Below are 18,571 nucleotides of genomic sequence, written 5' to 3' on the forward strand. Positions count from 1 at the left end.
TTTTGACTCACCTCATCTGTGTAGTTATTGTTTAGAGTAAGAGCACGCTGGGATATCTTGCCTCCTGCTAAACTTCTGTGTACTGTAATTAAGTTGATTTATTACTCATGGGTTTACAGTTATGGAAATTATGTATTACTTAAAGGAACAGTTCACTCAACTTTCATCATCATTTTATATATTTTTTTTTTATTAATGTTGTATATGCATGAACACATGACTCCCTGTGAACAAGCTTCTCTATCAAGTGTGGAACTGCCATTAAACTTTTCACTGAAAATGACTAAAATTAACTGAAAACCTACAGAAAACTTGGAATATGATGCATGAGTTACTTGGACTACCTTTGATACTTTTGGGTCATTTATTAAGCTTTAAAGTGTCTTTAAGCTGCCATTGTATTGAAAAGACATACTGAAATATTCATTAAAAAGAAATGATTGTAGGAAATGATGTGAGGGTGATTAAATTAATTTAAGAGAAATTAGAAATGAATTAAATAAATTAGAAATTAATTAGAGAATTATAATTTTTGGGTGAACTGTACTATTCATTTATAGATTATTTGTTTTCTTCTTTTTTGCATATTCTCCAATATTTTTTCAAAGCTTAATCTGTTAGTTGCCAAACTTATAATGTGTTTTTGCCATTAAAAGTAACATTGCATTGTAAATTTTGGGTACATCTAATGCCTCAAGATGTACTAAAGCTTATTTAAGAGAATTTTAAAATTATTATTCCATCTCTGGCAGTGAGTTAAGTTCAAAGTCATACTCCATAGACTGATACAATTTTTAAAGAAAAATCATAAACTGATCAATCAAACTTGGTGCTCCCTGGTGTCACTGGATACATGGAATTTTTTAAAGGCTTCCAGTAAAGTCTTCCCATCATGTCTGCCATGCTGTATTCTGTGACAGTAAGCACTAAGCGACTTCTCGTACACAGTGACCGGAGAACTCGCCGAACAGGTCAATACCATCGTTTACAATGTCCAGGTCGAGGAGCTGAATAGGATTCGTAAGAATGAGGGAGCAGAGAAGGAAGCTGCAGCATTGCAGGCCCAAGAAAGAGATCCTTTTCTGGGTAGGACTAAAATCCAGGTCCAGGCTGTATCTGGCCTAGTAAAGGACCCAAAGCCTCACAGTACAGGCAATGACACTGGTTCATTGCTCTCCACTGAGACAGAAAGTGTCCTCTCACAAACTTCTGACGCTCTAAATGGAAACAAGTTAAAGGCACGAAAACATCCACCCTCAGATGAGAAGAAATCTGTACTCCAACGAAACAGCTTCTGTGATAAAGAAAGAACTGGCTCCACCACACTAAAAACATCTCTTAGGAGCCCAACAGGTGGTGATGAGAAGAGGTCCTTCAGCAAGAGGGGGAGACATACTAAAGGTGAGAAGATGAAGCTGTTGACTTGTTTCCATCTCCTCTATCTGATTCTCCATGGATGCTCATGTCCTTTCAGCCACGTTGGCTCTTTTTTTACATAAATGCACTTGGACTCATCTGATTTATTTGATTTCCTCATCAAGTGTGACTTTTATCTCTTGGGGTCTAACTGATCTTCCTCTTAACCCCTTTGTTGTCTGTTTGCAGAAATTGGAACTCACAGCTGTTTCTGACACTTAATGTGTCTCTCCGGTTTTAATGTCTCTCTGTTTCTCTTTCTGTAAATGTAAAGGTGCTTTGGGGTTTCTTGTTTAAAATAAAAGATACTGATGGCATGTCCTCTCTGTCTGAATTTCCAAGAATGTAAATGAATGGTTTAGGGCAGGCAAAAGAGAATGTATTGCCTGCATCCCTTTTCCTCTCTAGGCCTGTGAATGTGAGAATGCGTTTTGTTGTTAAGCTATATTGCCCTCTAGTGGTTGTGCTGAGAATTGGAGGACAGTTAGCTGTAAGCCGAGTATCTGTTATGTGGCTTTTAGAGAGCAGCATGGCAAATTTATTGAAATGATAAATAGACACATTGTCATAAATAATTTGTCTTTAATATTTATGAGGATCTTTCCAGTGATTGCATTTGGCTTATAGTTATTTGAACTAAAGATTTGCGTCATCAACCATTTTGACACTTTTTACCCTGATTATTACAGATGTGTTTACACTGTCAGATTGTATGCCTTTACGCCTCCCTTATCAGTACAAATGTTTTAAATAGGCCTTTGAGAGAAGGTGGGTATTTGACTATGAATGAAGTTTCTCAAAAAGATTTCTACTGCCTTCTAAATGTTAAATACAAATAAAAGGATGACTATGCATAGTTGTATATATTCCTTTTTCTTTCCATCCTTTTCTCTCTTAGGTAAGAGTTATGTGAATGCAGACTATCACTGTTCGTCGTCAGACAGTGAAGATGAGGTGATTGGACAGTACCAAGAGGCCGTGTCTCGGTCACAGGGTCTCCGGGGTGGCTCAGCAGGAGCTAACACACTCCACCAGAAGGGCTATGGCTGGGACACAAGACAGAAATACTGCCACCTAGCGGCTGAATATAACGGTTACAGCAGCGAGGCCTCGGCAGACGATAGTAAGTTTACTCAAGTCAACAAAAACAGCATTTTAGCAGTTCAAATAGCATTATAGGGTATTTTAGTTTAGACTGCGGTCAGATGCTGATTCCAAAAGGGGGAAACATTTTGTTTGTAATCTTTTATCAAGATGGAATAACTTGCTCCTCCAATGAAGTTACTTTCCTTTTCGGCTGAAGTCACAAACTGTTGTCTCTTACCTCACATTATAGAAGTAAAAAGGGGGTTTAACACCATTTAAAATTGACTTTAATAATTACGTTTTATTATAGGCCTATATGTGTGTAAATCAAATATGTGGATCATGGAGGGCCCGCTGTGCCGACCCGTAACAGGAGCAGCTGAAAGAAGAAGATAGGCCTTTATGTGTGTATGGTTGCCACCTTGGCCCTGAAATTCCTGGACGAACAATGATCAAAAATTTATTGCTTGCCATCATACAAAAAATAAAAATGTATTTATGATTGTATACTCCTTGTTTGATATGTAAATTGCTGCATATATAGCATATAATTCAATCAAACATTAACATTAATACACTCAAAAAAAGTTTAGCCTATTAGATACACATATAAATTTCATAACAAAATCCCATAAAAATAAATTGTGTAATTTTTTAACAAAATGAAATTAAAAGTAAAATATTTACTTTTTTACTATTTACTTTACTTTTCTTTTCTTTTCTTTTTTTTTTTTTTTTTAAAGATTACTTAATTCAGTTTGATGGAATTTTGTTAAGAAATTGAAATGTATTTGTGTGCGCGTATGTGTGTGCGTGTGTGCGTGTATGTGTGTGCGTGCGTGCGTGCGTGTGTGCAGTTATATATTTCTATAATAATATTTACTTAATATGGCCCTGAGCATTTTTCTTGAGTTTATGGTTCACACTGAACAGTTAGATGTTTTAAAATGTATAAATATATATGTATAAAGTAAAAAAAAAAAACTTAAAAAAAACGTTCATACATTTAAACCAAAGGAAATCAAATAAATGTACTCAAAAATATATATTTTCAAGATATACAGTACGCATTTCAAGATTTACTTGTTCCATGTTGGCCATTGTTAACCTAAGAGCTCTTACAGTAAAAGGAAAGAATTTCCTTTTTTTCTGACTTTTTTCCAGAATATTAAAGCATTATAATAAGTATAATACATTTTAAATTAAAGTCCTGTAATATCCTGGCCAGGTGGCAACCCCATAGGTATATTTTGTTTTCTGTTGCACTGATGAGACGACTGGGTAAATACAAATTGAGGAGAACCTCTTTAAATGACGTATGTCTCTCGTTTAACACTAGATGGCGCTGCAAACCTTCAAATGCTTTCCTGCTTAGTGAGGTTTGTATGTTTTTCGTTGGAATTTTGGCATAACATTGAAGAGTTCTTTTTTTCTTCTTCTGAAGTACAGTCAGTAATAGACACTGTATACGTATCTGAATGAAACATGTTTTTAATAAAACCGACTGTGGTTTGCTCTTTTACTGGCAGTAGTGACTCTTTTACAGAGAGCAAAGAGTTAAGATCATGAAGATTTTATATCAAGTGAATAAGGATGGTTCTGGAAAACCCTTTTTTTGCACAAGAACCCAGTACACACTTTCTTTCTCAATCTCAAACACCCTTGGAATGCTCTGTTCCTGCTTAGTGTAGTATTTTGTTGTGCTCCTCGTAGAATGGCATATGCAGAGGTGCTAAACCATATATGCAGGTATGCATAGGGGTGCCATGTAAAGGGGGGTGCCAGCGGCTCACTAAAGACATACATATGCACAGGGATTGCATATGGGATTCAGATAAGTAAGATTACTGAGCTTGGTGAAGAGAGAAAATTAAAGAATCAAAGGGAAGTGCCGAAAGAGAAAAAAGAGGCAGAAGCTGGTGGATATATTTCTCTGATTTAGCGAGACAGCTGTGTGCTTTTCTTATGAGTTGTTTTCCCAGAGGCAGTAGAGGCTGTAGCCTAAGGCCATCTGTATAATTTATGAGGAGCTAACACATACACACACTCATTTATATTGCTTGGATACTCACAAACACTTAAACACACACATTCTGCTGACATGCACTCATACATCTTACGCACACAGCGGAGTGCACTATCTGCTCCCGTTGCCTTCTTTGTTGCCATAGTGATCACATTCTTCGACCTCACCATTGTGTTTTAACAGATATACTCAAAACGAACACTTATTCAATTACACACAGTTGTGTGCAGTTACAGCTTTGTCTGAATGATGCTGGTGATGCATAGAGAGCTAGAGGTTTGACACTCATGCACTAATGTTTTAGAAGATGCAAACAATTTATGAGCTGAAGACACATTCAGACCCAGCAGAGCAGCTATAATCCTTGATTTGGGAGAAGGTTTTGCTGGCCAATAAGGCAGTCTTCTCAGACTTATACTGACACCTAGTGGTTTGGATGCAGCATAATGGAAACACTAAATTTTAATTTACAGATGCCATTGTAAAAATGTGCTACCCATATGCAGTCAGCCATGATTATTTTATTCAGTAAGTGAAATTATGAAATAACAGAGGGGTTACAGACATAAACTGAGTAGACTTCACCTGGTCATGTGATCTCAACATGAAGTTCCCCATGAAGTGATTAAAAGGTTTGAACTATGTGTAAATAGCAACAAAAAGCAACTTCTTTGCACTGAGTGCAAATAGTTTTAGATGCTATTTGCACATCTAATTAAGTACTAACATACAGTAAAAGGGGCATCACTGCAGCCTGTTTATTATGTATATATAGAGTCCCACAGATGCCCTACACCAACCCCTAACCCTAACCTTCCATTACAAAAATTAACCATGATTTTACTACAGTAACCATAGTATTGCCATGGTATTTTTTTGTAAAATCATAGTAACGCCAAAAAATACACATGGTTACATTGAATTAGAACTATAGTAAACAGCATGGTTACTACATTATTACTAGAGTAAAAGCAAGGTTAATTTTTCCTGCATCAAACATTTCTCTCAACTCGCCACCATGTCCAAAAAAAAGGAGGAAAAAATCAACCTTTTATTAATTTTAGTTTATTATTATAAGTAGTATTAAAGGAAATAGTGAGGAGGTTAAGGAGTGGAGATCGGATGTGAAAAAGTGGGAAAAAAAGGGGTGGAATCGAACCCAGGATGTCTGCATGACAAAACTCATCCACACCATCTTTACACACTGTGCTATTGCAATTACACTTGTAGGTGCAGTTTGTCATTAGTGTCTGTGTTTTCATTGGACTATTGGAGTGCAAATAGCCCTGCTGTGTGGCAGATGCTATTTACACCTATAGCGCAAATATTCACTCTGTATTTTTTTATCTTAATGCATTCAGAAAGTATTCAGACCCCTTCATTTTTTTCACATTTTGTTAAAATAGAGCTGACTTTATATATATATATATATATATTCATTTCAGGAAAGTGTACATGATTTATTTTAAACATACTTTTCAAATAGTATATTCATTTATTTATGATTAAAATATATTAAATGAGAAATAAAATTGCTAATTGCATCTTTAAGCAGGAATGTTTTATGTTTAGGAAGTGAAACACTCTTCATTCTTGATGTTTCAACATTGTGGAATCGTCTTACTACATTCAGATTAAAATACACATGTGAAATGTTTGACATTACAATTGATCAAAACATTATAGGAATACTTGGCACACTCTCTCCCATATACACACATTTTATCTTGTTTATAGCCTGGGGTTAAAAGTAGTGTGTTTATGTATATATTTTCTCCACTTTAAACTGAGTTTTAATCTTCTGGCCTTGGAGAAAATGCTAGGTACTGCCATACCTTTGTATTTTTTTAGCTTAAACAATGCATTGAGAAAGTATTCAGGCCCCTTTATTTTTTTTACATTTTGTTATGTTGTAGTCTTATGCTAAAATGCTTTAAATTATTTTATATTTTCACATCAATCTATACTCCATACCCCATAATGACAAAGCAAAACCCAGATTTTTGATAACTTATTTAAATAATTTTAAAAGAAAAAGCTGAAGGCGCTTTTCATAACACACATAGTTTCAATGCAGCTTTACAGGAAATCATGCATTAACAGAAAATGAAACCGTAATATCTATAAAGTCTTAGAGTTATCATTGTGTATTCCCTCAGGTGCATCCCATTTCTCTGGATATTCTTTTTCAGATGTTTCTGCACTTTGATTGGAGTCCACCTGTGGCAAATTCAATTGACTGGACTTGATTTGGACAGGCAAGCACCTCTCTATATAAGGTCTCACAGCTGAAAATGCATATTCGAGCAAAAACCAAGCCATGAGGTCAAAGGAACTGCCTGCAGAGCTCAGAGACAGGATTGTGTCGAGGCACAGATCTGGGGAAGGCTACAAATAAATGTTGGATACATTGAAGGTTCCCAAGACCACAGTGGCCTCCATAATTCTTAAATGGAAGAAGTTTGGAACAACCAGAACTCTTCCTAGAGCTAGCCACCCAGACAAACTCAGGGGAGAAGGGCCTTAGTAAGAGAGGTGACCAAAAACCCAATGGTCACTCTGGTTTAGCTCCAGAGATGATGTGTGGAGATGGAATAAACTTGCAGAAGGACAACCATCACTGTAACACTCCACCGATCTGGGCTCTATGGCAGAGTGGCCAGATGGAAGCCTCTCCTCAGTGCAAGACACATACAAAGGTGCCTAAAGGACTCTCAGACTGTGAGAAACAAGATTATCTGGTCTGATTAAACAAAGATTGAACTGTTTAGCCTTAATTTTAAGTGTCATGTCTGGAGAAAACCAGGCAACGCTCATCACCTGCGCAATACCCTTCCAGCGGTGAAGCATGGTGGTGGTAGCATCATGCTATGGGGTGTTCTCAGTGGCAGGGACTGGGGGACTGGTCAGGGTTGAAGGAAAGCTGAACAGAGCAAAATACAGATATATCCTTTATGAAAATCTGACTGGGCCAAAGGTTCACCTACCAACAGGACAGTGACCTTAAGCACACAGCCAAAACAATGCAAGAGTGGCTTAGGGACAACTCTGTGAATGCCCTTGAGTGGTCCAGCCAGAGCCCTGACTTGAACCCAATCGAACATCTCTGGAGAGATCTGAAAATGGCTGTCCACTGATGGTCAACGTCCAACCTGACAGAGCTTGAGAGCATCTGCAGAGAAGAATGGCAGAAAATCAGAAAATGAAAGTGTGCAAAGCTTTTCAGATCTTACCCAAAATGACTTGAGGCTGTAATTGCTGCCAAAGGTGCTAAAGTGCTACGAAGTACTAAGTTAAGAGTCTGAATACTTATGTCAATGTGAAAAGTTTTTTTCTTTTTAACAAATGTGCAAAGTTATCAAAAATTTGGTTTTTGCTTTGTCATTATGGGGGAGTGTAGTATTAAATAATAATTGAAAGCATTTTAGCATAATACTGCAACATAACAAAATGCGAAGGGGTCTGAATACTTTCTGAATGCACTGTATGTTATAAATTAGATAATTAATTTAAAAATTCTAAAACATTTCAGTTAGGGTTAGGGTTAGGTTTAGGGTGTGGGTTAGGGTTAGGGTTAGGGTATGGGCGTGAATCAGCTGATCTGCGGGAGAGCGAGATAAAGGGGTGCCGGAGGTGCCAGTTTCAGAGAGAGAGAGAGCGACGCACTCGGCCGTGTGTGTTTGTGTATGTTTGTTTTATGTTGAGTTTCTCATTAAACTTAATGTTGACTGTTCAGCCGGTTCCTGCCTCCTCCTTGTCTGTCCTTTACTGTTACAATTGTAATTATAGTTATCTTTTTATAAAAAAAATAGAAGTCTGTGGTATTTTCCCTTTTAGATAGCTGAGCAAATGGGTTGCGTGCGTGTATGCATGCAAGTATGTGTGTTTGTGTGAGTGTAGTACTTATGAGATCACTAAATCTTCCTGTCTTGACAGTACCACATTACCATGGCAACAGTCACTTGGTACATTCTCATCAATACAGAGCATTGTAAATTCAGCATGCAGGATGAATTCAGGTATATCTGACCGCTTTTGCTATTCATCTTTTGTCCCCTTATGACTTTGAATGTCTCCGTGCCTCTTCCAGCATCAGATATGTTTCCTTAGCTTTCCCTAATTTCCAACCTCTGAAAGGATGAAGTAGGCTAATTTGTTTAATGTATCATCAGACGCACACTCTCATCAGATCTTTAATTGATTTTAAGCTCTTGATGATCTTGAAGAACAGTTGAATAATTTGTGAAGATGTAGGTGTAAGGGATATGTCTTAATACACAGTGTGTAAGATCTCAGATACACTATGAGGATTTATGGAAGCTGGCATGATTTTGCTTGCTGTAGCTTCTGGAAGCCAAAATGCAAACATAACAAAGCATTTTGGAAGAGTTCTCTTACTTGAAAACAAGTTGAGTTCATCTGAGGGCTTCAAAGAACCTGTCTTATAGGATATTAGTATTTAATAGAGAGATTTGAAATCATATAACATACTGTATCATTAATTACAAGCCTATTTGAGCTGCTCATATAAAGGCTGCAGGTTCAGTCCCATTTAGTCTCTCTTTAAAGAGTTAGCTCACCCAAAAATAAAACTTCTGTCATAATTTACTCATGTTGTTCCAAACCGTATGACTTTCTTCCATGGAACACAAAAGGAGATAATAGAATTCAGAATGTTTGCGACTATTCCATGCAATAAACTATGTGGGTTTGGAACGATATCATGGTGGGTAAATGATGACAGAATTTTAATTTCTGGGTGAACTATCCCTTTAAATACACAAATTCTTGTTACTGAGTTACTGAGATCACAATCCTGTTCTATTCTGCCCATGAACAAGAAGTTTAAGTCCAGGTTACTCAAAGGGAGCTGTCACTCTAATCAGTGCACTGTGTAAAGCACTTGGAATGAGATGGCACATTTAAATGGCAGCCTACTCAATTTTTATCTATTTTCTCTAAAATGTCATAAATGGAAACTTTTTTCATATTACTTCCTTATGACTAAATGTGTGTATCCCAATTTCACCTCCTATAAGTAAACTGTATCCAGCGTATGAGACGGACTCCGCCACTGGATGAGCTACAGCCTCCACCCTATCAGGACGAGGATGGGTCACCACGTATGTCCTGCACACCCTCTGACCTGGGCGATGCCAAATGTGACCTTTCCCACGGGAGCGAGAGCCCCAGACACAGTTATGGGAAATGTCCGAGTGAAGTTAGCGGTGCACAGGAAACTGAGAGTTTCCTCAACAAGGGCTATGAAGAAGACGTACCCAGCGACAGCACTGCTGTTCTCAGCCCAGAGGTTTGTGTGTGTTTTTTGCAAAAAATCTGTGTATCACTCACTGCATTGAAGTACCCACCTTGTCAATACATGCTCCTATGTTTTGGAGGGGGCACCAGTGGCAGTCACTATGTGTAGGTAAAATAAGACATGACCAAAGGTGAAAATTATTTTTGTGAAAAGTGAAAAACAACATTATTCATGCAAAGGTTAATAAGTCTAGTTTTCATTTAGCCTGCAAGGAGGTTCAAATCTTAACTTAATATATTTATATATTTTTTCTTAATAAACCAAGCAAATTTGCAACTGAACTTGACCGCTACTAATCACCATGCATTTTTTTTTTGTATGATATATTTATTAAAAACTCAATTTCTGTTACATGGGAAATATTCATACAAGTTTTGAGTGACATATACATATGATGATGATGACAGAATTTTCAGTTTAAAGCAAATTAAGGTGTGACTCAACTGAACTGAACAAATTTAGCAAAATACTTATTTACCTATATTAATCATACAATCATACAACTAGGTTATCAAAGATAGAAATACTTTTTTAAAGTTCGAAAATTTGAGCATACACATGCTCTGCTGCTTCTGTCCTCGTACATTCAATCACTCATACAAAAACAGGATTAAATAGACATTTTTATTGGTCTGTTTTTAGGGTACTGCTGTCATACGCGATTTTCTAAAGTACTTTCATGGTTTCCATTACCTTAACACCACATGCACACAACCATACAGATGCGCACACAAACTCCTTCATAATTCAGTGCATGTGCTTTAGAAACATACGTAATAATTTATAGGTTTAATCTGTAACAGTGCAATGTTCGTCCTCTGTGGCACATCATCAGTGTAACGTTGTTTTATAAATAATAGCAATAAAAAATCTTGGTTTAGCCATCAATCATCAAAAATATCTTCGTCCATCATTACATATGTCATAAATCGCTGTCTTATGGATTTAACAAGGTTGTCGAATTAAGGGCCCATCTAAAGCCCCTCTGCGCAGGTACAATGTAAATCTCTATCTGTGTTTCCCATCCCATCCCAGTTCCTGGAACCCTCACAAATCAAGCATTTTGGGTGTCCCCTAATCTAACACCCATTTTAGGTCTTGGAAAACATGGAACAAAAATATATGGACCAAAAAGAGATCCACTTTCAAGCCAGGGATAATGTGAATGCAAAGTTATGTCTTTGCATTTTTTTATTTTTTATTATTAAATTTAATTATGTATCTAATCATTATCCATTTGTGCAATTTAAATTTTAAAACAGATTTTGGGAATTTCTTCTAGCATGTTTTAGTTGTATTATTATTTTATGAGATTTGATGTCATTTGTGTGATTGTTATGTTTTTGTCTGTGTATTTGTGAGAAGTCAAATTTACATTTCCATTTTTCATTTAAATTTCCAAATTTACATTTCTACTCACTTCCTCTAAATCTCTCGCTTTATCTGTCAATCACCTCTGTAGGATCTCTCTGCACGTGGTTCAGCTGCTCAGCTTCCCAAAGGTTATGACCCCGAGCCTCTTGCTCAGTACGGAACTCTCGACGTTGTCTTTGACTATGATTCATCTGTCCAGCGTCTGTCTGTCACGATAACAGCACTGACAGACATTCCTCCTTTCAAACGCACGGGTAATATTTCCTGGCAGGTGCATCTGGTGCTGCTGCCCACCAAAAAACAGAGGGCAAAAACCATCATCCAGCGGGGCCCCTGTCCTGTATTCACAGAGACATTTCACTTCAGCCATATAGAGTCAGAGATGATTGGGAACTATGCAGTCCGGTTGCGTTTGTATAGTGTGCGCAGGATGAAGACGGAGAAAGCTCTTGGAGAGAAGGTGTTCTACCTCACCAAACTCAACCTGCAGGGCAAGATGTCTGTCCCCATCATACTGGACTCCTGCTGCAACATACCTGTGAGTGTGTTGGAACATCCGTGTGCATTACAATATAATTTTTATTGTGTTAAACATGCATGGTATTAAAACATACCTGGGGTACATGTATGAATGGAGAATTTTGGTGACCATTATTTTGCTAAATAGGATGTGTTCTGAGATCAAAATCTTTGGCAAGTTCCAAATAGATTTTCTGTCGTAGTGTCATTCCAACCATATTTGCTATAAACATCAATTTTAGTATTCAAGATGACTGCCCTTCGGAAAGAGTAGAGCATAGTGATGCTCACTTTCTAATGGAAAACTTGGCTGTCGAACAAACATCCCTATCCCTAATCTTAAATATTAACTACCGCAGAGGGAAGTGATAGGTTGAAAAAAAATTTATAAGATTGATAGGTTAATATGAATGCTATTTAAGCTCAACCCAAACCCTAAACTTAACCCCAAAGTCCAATTGGTGATAAGAATGTTGTTCCATTACGAGCAAATATGTTCATCCATTAACATGCCAAACTTGGCAAAATGATGGTCAGCGTATTGTTAAATACAGTAAGTGATTGCACATTTGATTGTGTGCGTCTCAGGATAGTGACTCTCAGGCAAGCATGTCAGATGTGTCGTGCAGTGAAACGGCCTCATCATTCCCATCTGCAGCTCAGGGGTCAGCTCCGGAGATCCTGCTGGGGCTTGTGTACAATGCCACCACAGGACGCCTCTCTGTGGAGGTCATAAAAGGAAGCCACTTCAAAAACCTTGCCGCAAATAAACCTCCCAGTGAGTCACAAAGCTGTTCAGCATGTTTACTCTGTGTTAGAACACATAATCCAACACTTAACCACTCACCAAGATTTTCCAAGGAGTTTTGCCATTCTAGAGCACTCCAGCATCAGATTAATCTTGTAGTGCCTGTATCACAATCCAAAAGGTTTGCAAAGTTAAAGCCCAACAACTGTGACCTCAGATTTTTGACTCCAAAAGTGCCCTCAACAATTCCCATACTCTCTTTCCCTCTCTCAGTCCTCCTCCTCTTTTTCTCTCTGTAAATTTCTGTCATACCATCCTGCTGATAAGCACTGCCTTAAATGACCTCTTAACCTGCCCAATGCTTCCATCACACTTCAGTCAAAGAGTTCAATATAAGAGCCTAAAGGCATATTTCATACGAAATCAAAGAATGTATGAGTATGATTTAATATTGAAATAAATTTGGCCAAAACTACTGTGTTTTATAGTTTGTTTTGGTGGTTCATAACAGCTAGCCAGAGCAAACATTCAGGAAAATGTCATACTGGTAGCTAAACACCTTCTTACTTCCATTGGTCCACATCATCAGTAGGTGTGACCAGGAGCTCCACCTACTTCGATGCTGACAACTAATTTCATTTACATTGTTCTGTCAGACAAGGTCAGTCAAAATGAAATTTCAGTCATGTGATTTTTTGTTTGTTTGTTTAATTAGACTACTAAAGGAAAGAAATCTACTCAAACACTCTTAAGTGTCTATTCACTCTGTTATTTGATATGCTGCTTCACACATCTGCCTAAAGTAAGATATGCATATCATCATTCTTTTGTCTGTAGACTGAACATTAACACTCTTGTATACACCCATCTTTGCAGTAATGCCAGTGTCATCATAAATTGTAATAACAGAGTGTAATCGGCAGATATTATGACCACATATAACATGTTACATATTAGCGCCATGAATGCAGAATGTAAGTATGTAAAATTACACATTACACTACATATACACTACCGGTCAAAAGTTTTAAAACACACTCATTCTTTATAATGTATATATATATATATATATATATATATATATATATATATATATATATATATTTTACAAAACATATATATATTACAAAACTGTGTTATATTTTAGCATCTTCAAACCCTTTACCTAGAATTTGCAGACATGCACTCTAGACATTTTCTCAACCAACTTCTTGAGGTATCACCCTGGGATGCTTTTTAAACAGTATTGAAGGAGTTCCCATCTATGTTGGGCACTTATTGGCTGCTTTTCTTTATTATTTGGTCAAAGTCATCAATTAAAAAAAAAAAAATTTTATAACATTTTTGTTTTATAATGAAATAAATTTATATAGTGGCACAATTAGATTTTTGCTACAAAACTAATTTCAAACACATAAGCATACACCTTCAGATCAAAAGATTTTTAAGATCATGTCATTTCACTCAAGTGTTTCAAAAGTTTAGACTGGTAGTGTATATTACTTTAAATCATCTTTGTGTGGTTAAAACAGCTTCTATTACAGATCTCTTGTGAATTCTACTCGTAGAATGAGGCATCATTTAACACATGTGTCAGTTAACACATTTTAATGTCACATTAGTTACGGTTTTACATGTAGTCTTCGTCCTTACATTTAAATGCTTCTCTAAAAGGCTGCCCCAGTGGCGTGGCCAGTGTCTGAATGTTCGCAAACAATATGCCATTGCTCAGCTGTTTCAAACTTCTTTCTGGCTCTGAGCTTTCGAAGAACTAATTTGCCATGAGTATGCCAGGGCATTTATAAGCCTTCAGAAGGTACTCATAACTGCATATAGATACCATCAGTAGATACCATATAGACAGGGTTGGGAGGATTACTTTTTAAATGTATTCCACTACAGATTACAGAATACATGCTGTAAAATGTAATTTGTAACTTATTCCATTAGATTACTGAAGGTCAGTAAAGTATTCTAAATTCTTTGGATTACTTCTTTAGCACTGGTAGATTTTTCCACTTGTTTTGACAAAATAAAACTGCCAGAACAGTATGTCAATATACATTCTCTGAAAAACCTAAATATCGTATGCAGTGTTGTTTCTAAAACAAGATCAATCAAATTGATCTTGTTTTAAGGATTTTTAGATATTTTTACAGGAAAACAATACCAAAATTATTATCAAGAATACGATTTTTGCCCTAATATCAAAGGTCTTACTATGAAAAAAGAAATTATTATCCAACGTGAATTTTCTTGATAAAAAAATATGATCGTGCCTGGTAACATGCATGTAAAATGGCTAGATATAGCATTTTAGCTTAACATAAAGCTGACAATTTACACAAGGTTTATTACTATTTCTTCCACTCCAAACTTACTTCAAACTTACTTCTCTGTTTGCTCATATGAAAATAAAACAAGAAAGTGTTAAAATCTTAAGAAGTGTTTCACCGTTGTTCAAATGCACTTTGGATCGCATCATTTATATGTATACATTTTTCCATCTGAAAGGACTGAATATTAAATTAAACAAATGACAATAAAATGCAAAGTAATCTCTTCAGTAATCAAAATACTTTTTGAATGTAAATGTATTCTAATTACCAATTATTTAAATTGTAACTGTAGAAGAATACAGTTACATATTTTTAGTATTTTAAATAAGTAATCCCATTACATGTATTCCATTACTCCCCAACCAATCATATAGATACCATCTCAAACACATTTATTGCACATTTGAATGCCGATAAAGGTGTTTACATGCAGAATGAAATATGTGTAACGGTCGATCGGTTTATGCTCAAGCCGTTTATGACCTTACACTGATAAAGGAAAGCCGTTTAAGGCATTACATGTCCTTATGTATTGTCGGTTTATTAAGCATAATTGGTGAAAGAATGTCCATGTAAATGTGCTCAATGACCATATGTCACTATAAGTTCAGAACAGATTTTAAATGTCATAAAATTGTATTCAGTACTTTGTCACACAGCTTTAGACAGTGTCATTAATTGATTATAAGGGCTGTATGTCACTCTTATGCATTGGCCCTTAACCTGAAGTGATGCAGTATGCTTTTTGAACACTTGTTGCATCTGACCTAATGTAGTGTCTTTGAACCTTCAACCTTTTGACCTGGTTTTTTCTCCTGCTGTTATTGCATTCTCTCTTTTGCTCTCCCTCTCCCTGATGACTCCTGTCCTGTTGTCAGACGGTTTGTTCTGTTGTCTAAAACACTTGATAGGTGGGCAGGTGTACATAATTCGAGGTGAGTTTTTTTTAGGTTAGATGTATCAGAGCTGGATGCTGTTCATTCATCTTTCTGTTTTTGTGCCACCTCTCTCAGAGTTCCATCACTGATCATGTTAATTACACAGGTGAACATTTCTACATGGATGCTGAGTGTTTAATTTGTGTGGAAAACGAGCACAAAAAATGTCAAACTCAATAGAGAAAGAAGATTTAGAAAACCTTCAAAGCTTGTTTGCATTTTGTGCATTTAGTTTTCATCCATGGAGAAGGTTCAAACACTGTCATTCTACAACATTACTGTATGTTTAATGGAATTGTTCTGCCATTTGTAGTGTTGTTTGCATGCACCCCATAACCTTGTTTTTTAATGTTGAGCTTTAATATTTAGATCATTTAATGCTATGATTAAAAAAAAAAGAAAGCTAGAAGGTAATTTGTTTTTCTATGAATCATTTTAGCAATGCAGCAGACCAGGATTTTAGATAATCAGTTTGATTTCTGTAGCTGTGACAGGAAGTGTTCCGATTCCTATAATTGCTGCATTACAGAGGCTAATCAGCTCTCTTAACTGTTATTGAAATGCTCTCACATTTAGTTGGCAATGATTTCCTTAGTGCCAGGTATGGGTCTGTATTCCCATCTCTGAAATCAGGGCATCTTTAGTTTGGCTCCTCTATTAGTCGCAAAAATAGAAAAGAGTGAAATTTTTTCTTCAAAACACAGCAGGGTGGCTCCACAGGAAGCCCACACACTCATCGGCTCAAGAACAGAACTGTAACCCTAACACAAAGACACAGAGAGAATACTAACTTCTCTTGTATTCTAGTGCAAGCCGGCGGGCAGGGTAGCAGAAAGCACACTCTGAGGAGTTCAACAGCACTTTCAATTAAATGTGGTGAAAGAGGTTTCTTTTGAAAGCATCTGTAGAATCACAGCTCAAAAGGTTTTGAAAGGCAATGACAAAAGAAGTGATGCAGGACTCCATTATTAATCAGTGAGCATTGATTCCTGTCGAGCGTTAGAGCCAAAAAGAAATTAAATGGCCCATTTTCAGCCAATGAATTTCATCTTGTATATACGAATGAAATGATCAATTGGTTTTCAGATAAATTAAGAGATTGAAGTGTTGCCAAGATGGAAGTACAGTGTTGAAAATATGCGTTATGAGAGACTTCTCCATATCAATTTCCTGTTAATTAGTTTAACATTTCTCAACTTCCGAACCAAAAATGCATTGTTGTTTTTCTCTCTTTTTGTCTGATGTCTCGTTTTTCCCCAGTTAATAATTGTGAATAATTTATTATTTTATTTTCTACTGTGTATTCTTAGTTGCTTTGGAAAGCCATTTAAAATTTGTTTGGTGAAATCAAGTATTGATTTGATTGTAAGGAGCCATTCACACAGATGCATTCTTGCATCCATCTTTGATGTTTTTTTAATTGCTGGTTCATGCCAACGTGCTACAATGATTTTTAAGCATCTTGTGTCATGGACGATTTTTACGATGCCATGTCAAGTTTAAAGTAGTTCAACTTTTAAAAGTGCTTGTTGGACACCCATGTCCTATTCCATATCAACCTGGTCTCACAAAATCACTTTACTATACATTTTTGCAAAATGAGTTTTACTTGGACATATTGTGGCAGTTCCCTGGTGAAATGAACACTAGGCATCAGAACGACAATGTCTTTTATTTCCTTTCATACAAACCACAGTAAAAGGGCACATTATCAGTTCATAAACACTTGCTTTTGACCTGTTCCTCACACAATTCTATCTAATGACACCAAAAAAGTTTTAGTATAGCACATGACTTCCACATAAACATTTGCATTACATAACCAACTACTGTACATTTACAAGCTTGTTCAGGCGCGATCAAATTACACTGTAGCTCAACTGATAGAGCATTGCACTTGCGATGCAAAGGGCCGAGGTATGAGTCCTAAAGCGAGTCAACACGTGAGCTGAAAAATTCATGGAAGCACCACAAATGATGTGGTTGCTTCAGCAATTGTGTTTTTGTGTTTGACAGTTAAACTTAGAAAACCTCATCTGTCTTGAAGAAAATTCCAAACCCTCTTTTAGTTGCACACAGTGGACATTTCACCTTGTACCTGCCATGATACCTGTTCGGAGCCACGTAATGTCATCAGGCTCAATTTATTTATTTTGAATACAAAAATGCGTCCTGTGTGAATGACCCCTGTGTGTTTATATTTTTATTAATATTAATAATCAGCAAGTTAAAGATAGTGTTTTGACTGACTGTTTAATCTTCATTCAGACACGTATGTGAAGCTGGCTCTACTGAACTCAATGGGTCAGGAGATGTCCAAGTGTAAGACGTCGATTTGCCGTGGACAGCCCAACCCCACCTACAAGGAGACATTTGTGTTCCAAGTAGCTCTGTTCCAGCTCTCTGATGTCACACTCATCCTGTCAGTCTACAACAAGCGCAGCATAAAACGGAAGGAGATGATTGGCTGGATCTCTCTGGGGCTGAACAGCTCTGGAGAAGAGGAGCTGACACACTGGACTCAGATGAAAGAATCAAAGGGACAACAGGTGTGTCAATGGCATAGTCTTTTGGAGTCCTAGAAAGTTTACAAGTGACAGCAATGATGCGTGTAAGCTGAGAAATGGGGCATTGGACAGAGAGCAGGTCAGGCCCATGAACGGCCCCAAAATGACCCCCACTACAGTGCATTATGAGAAACGTGACTAGTTTTGGAAATGTATAGTGATCTGCTCTGTCTACGAATGCATTCAAATGGGATAGAGCAAATGGAGAGAACAGGGTTAGAAATGTCACAGTTAATGG

The 18,571-nt window shown here is 36.8% G+C and overlaps 1 protein-coding gene across 1 annotated transcript; it reads left to right on the top strand.

The window, feature by feature from the left end:
• Nucleotides 1-853: 853 nt before the first annotated feature.
• LOC127660722 (synaptotagmin-14-like) lies at nucleotides 854-18,348 on the top strand. Its single transcript, XM_052151102.1, is given in 8 exon segments — nucleotides 854-921; nucleotides 923-1,401; nucleotides 2,315-2,539; nucleotides 9,568-9,839; nucleotides 11,311-11,760; nucleotides 12,330-12,519; nucleotides 15,707-15,763; nucleotides 18,035-18,348. Coding segments are annotated over 8 exon segments (2,055 nt in total).
• Nucleotides 18,349-18,571: the final 223 nt, after the last annotated feature.

This window comes from Xyrauchen texanus, chromosome 20, assembly GCF_025860055.1.
Source record: "Xyrauchen texanus isolate HMW12.3.18 chromosome 20, RBS_HiC_50CHRs, whole genome shotgun sequence".
NCBI classification, from domain to species: Eukaryota; Metazoa; Chordata; class Actinopteri; order Cypriniformes; family Catostomidae; genus Xyrauchen; species Xyrauchen texanus.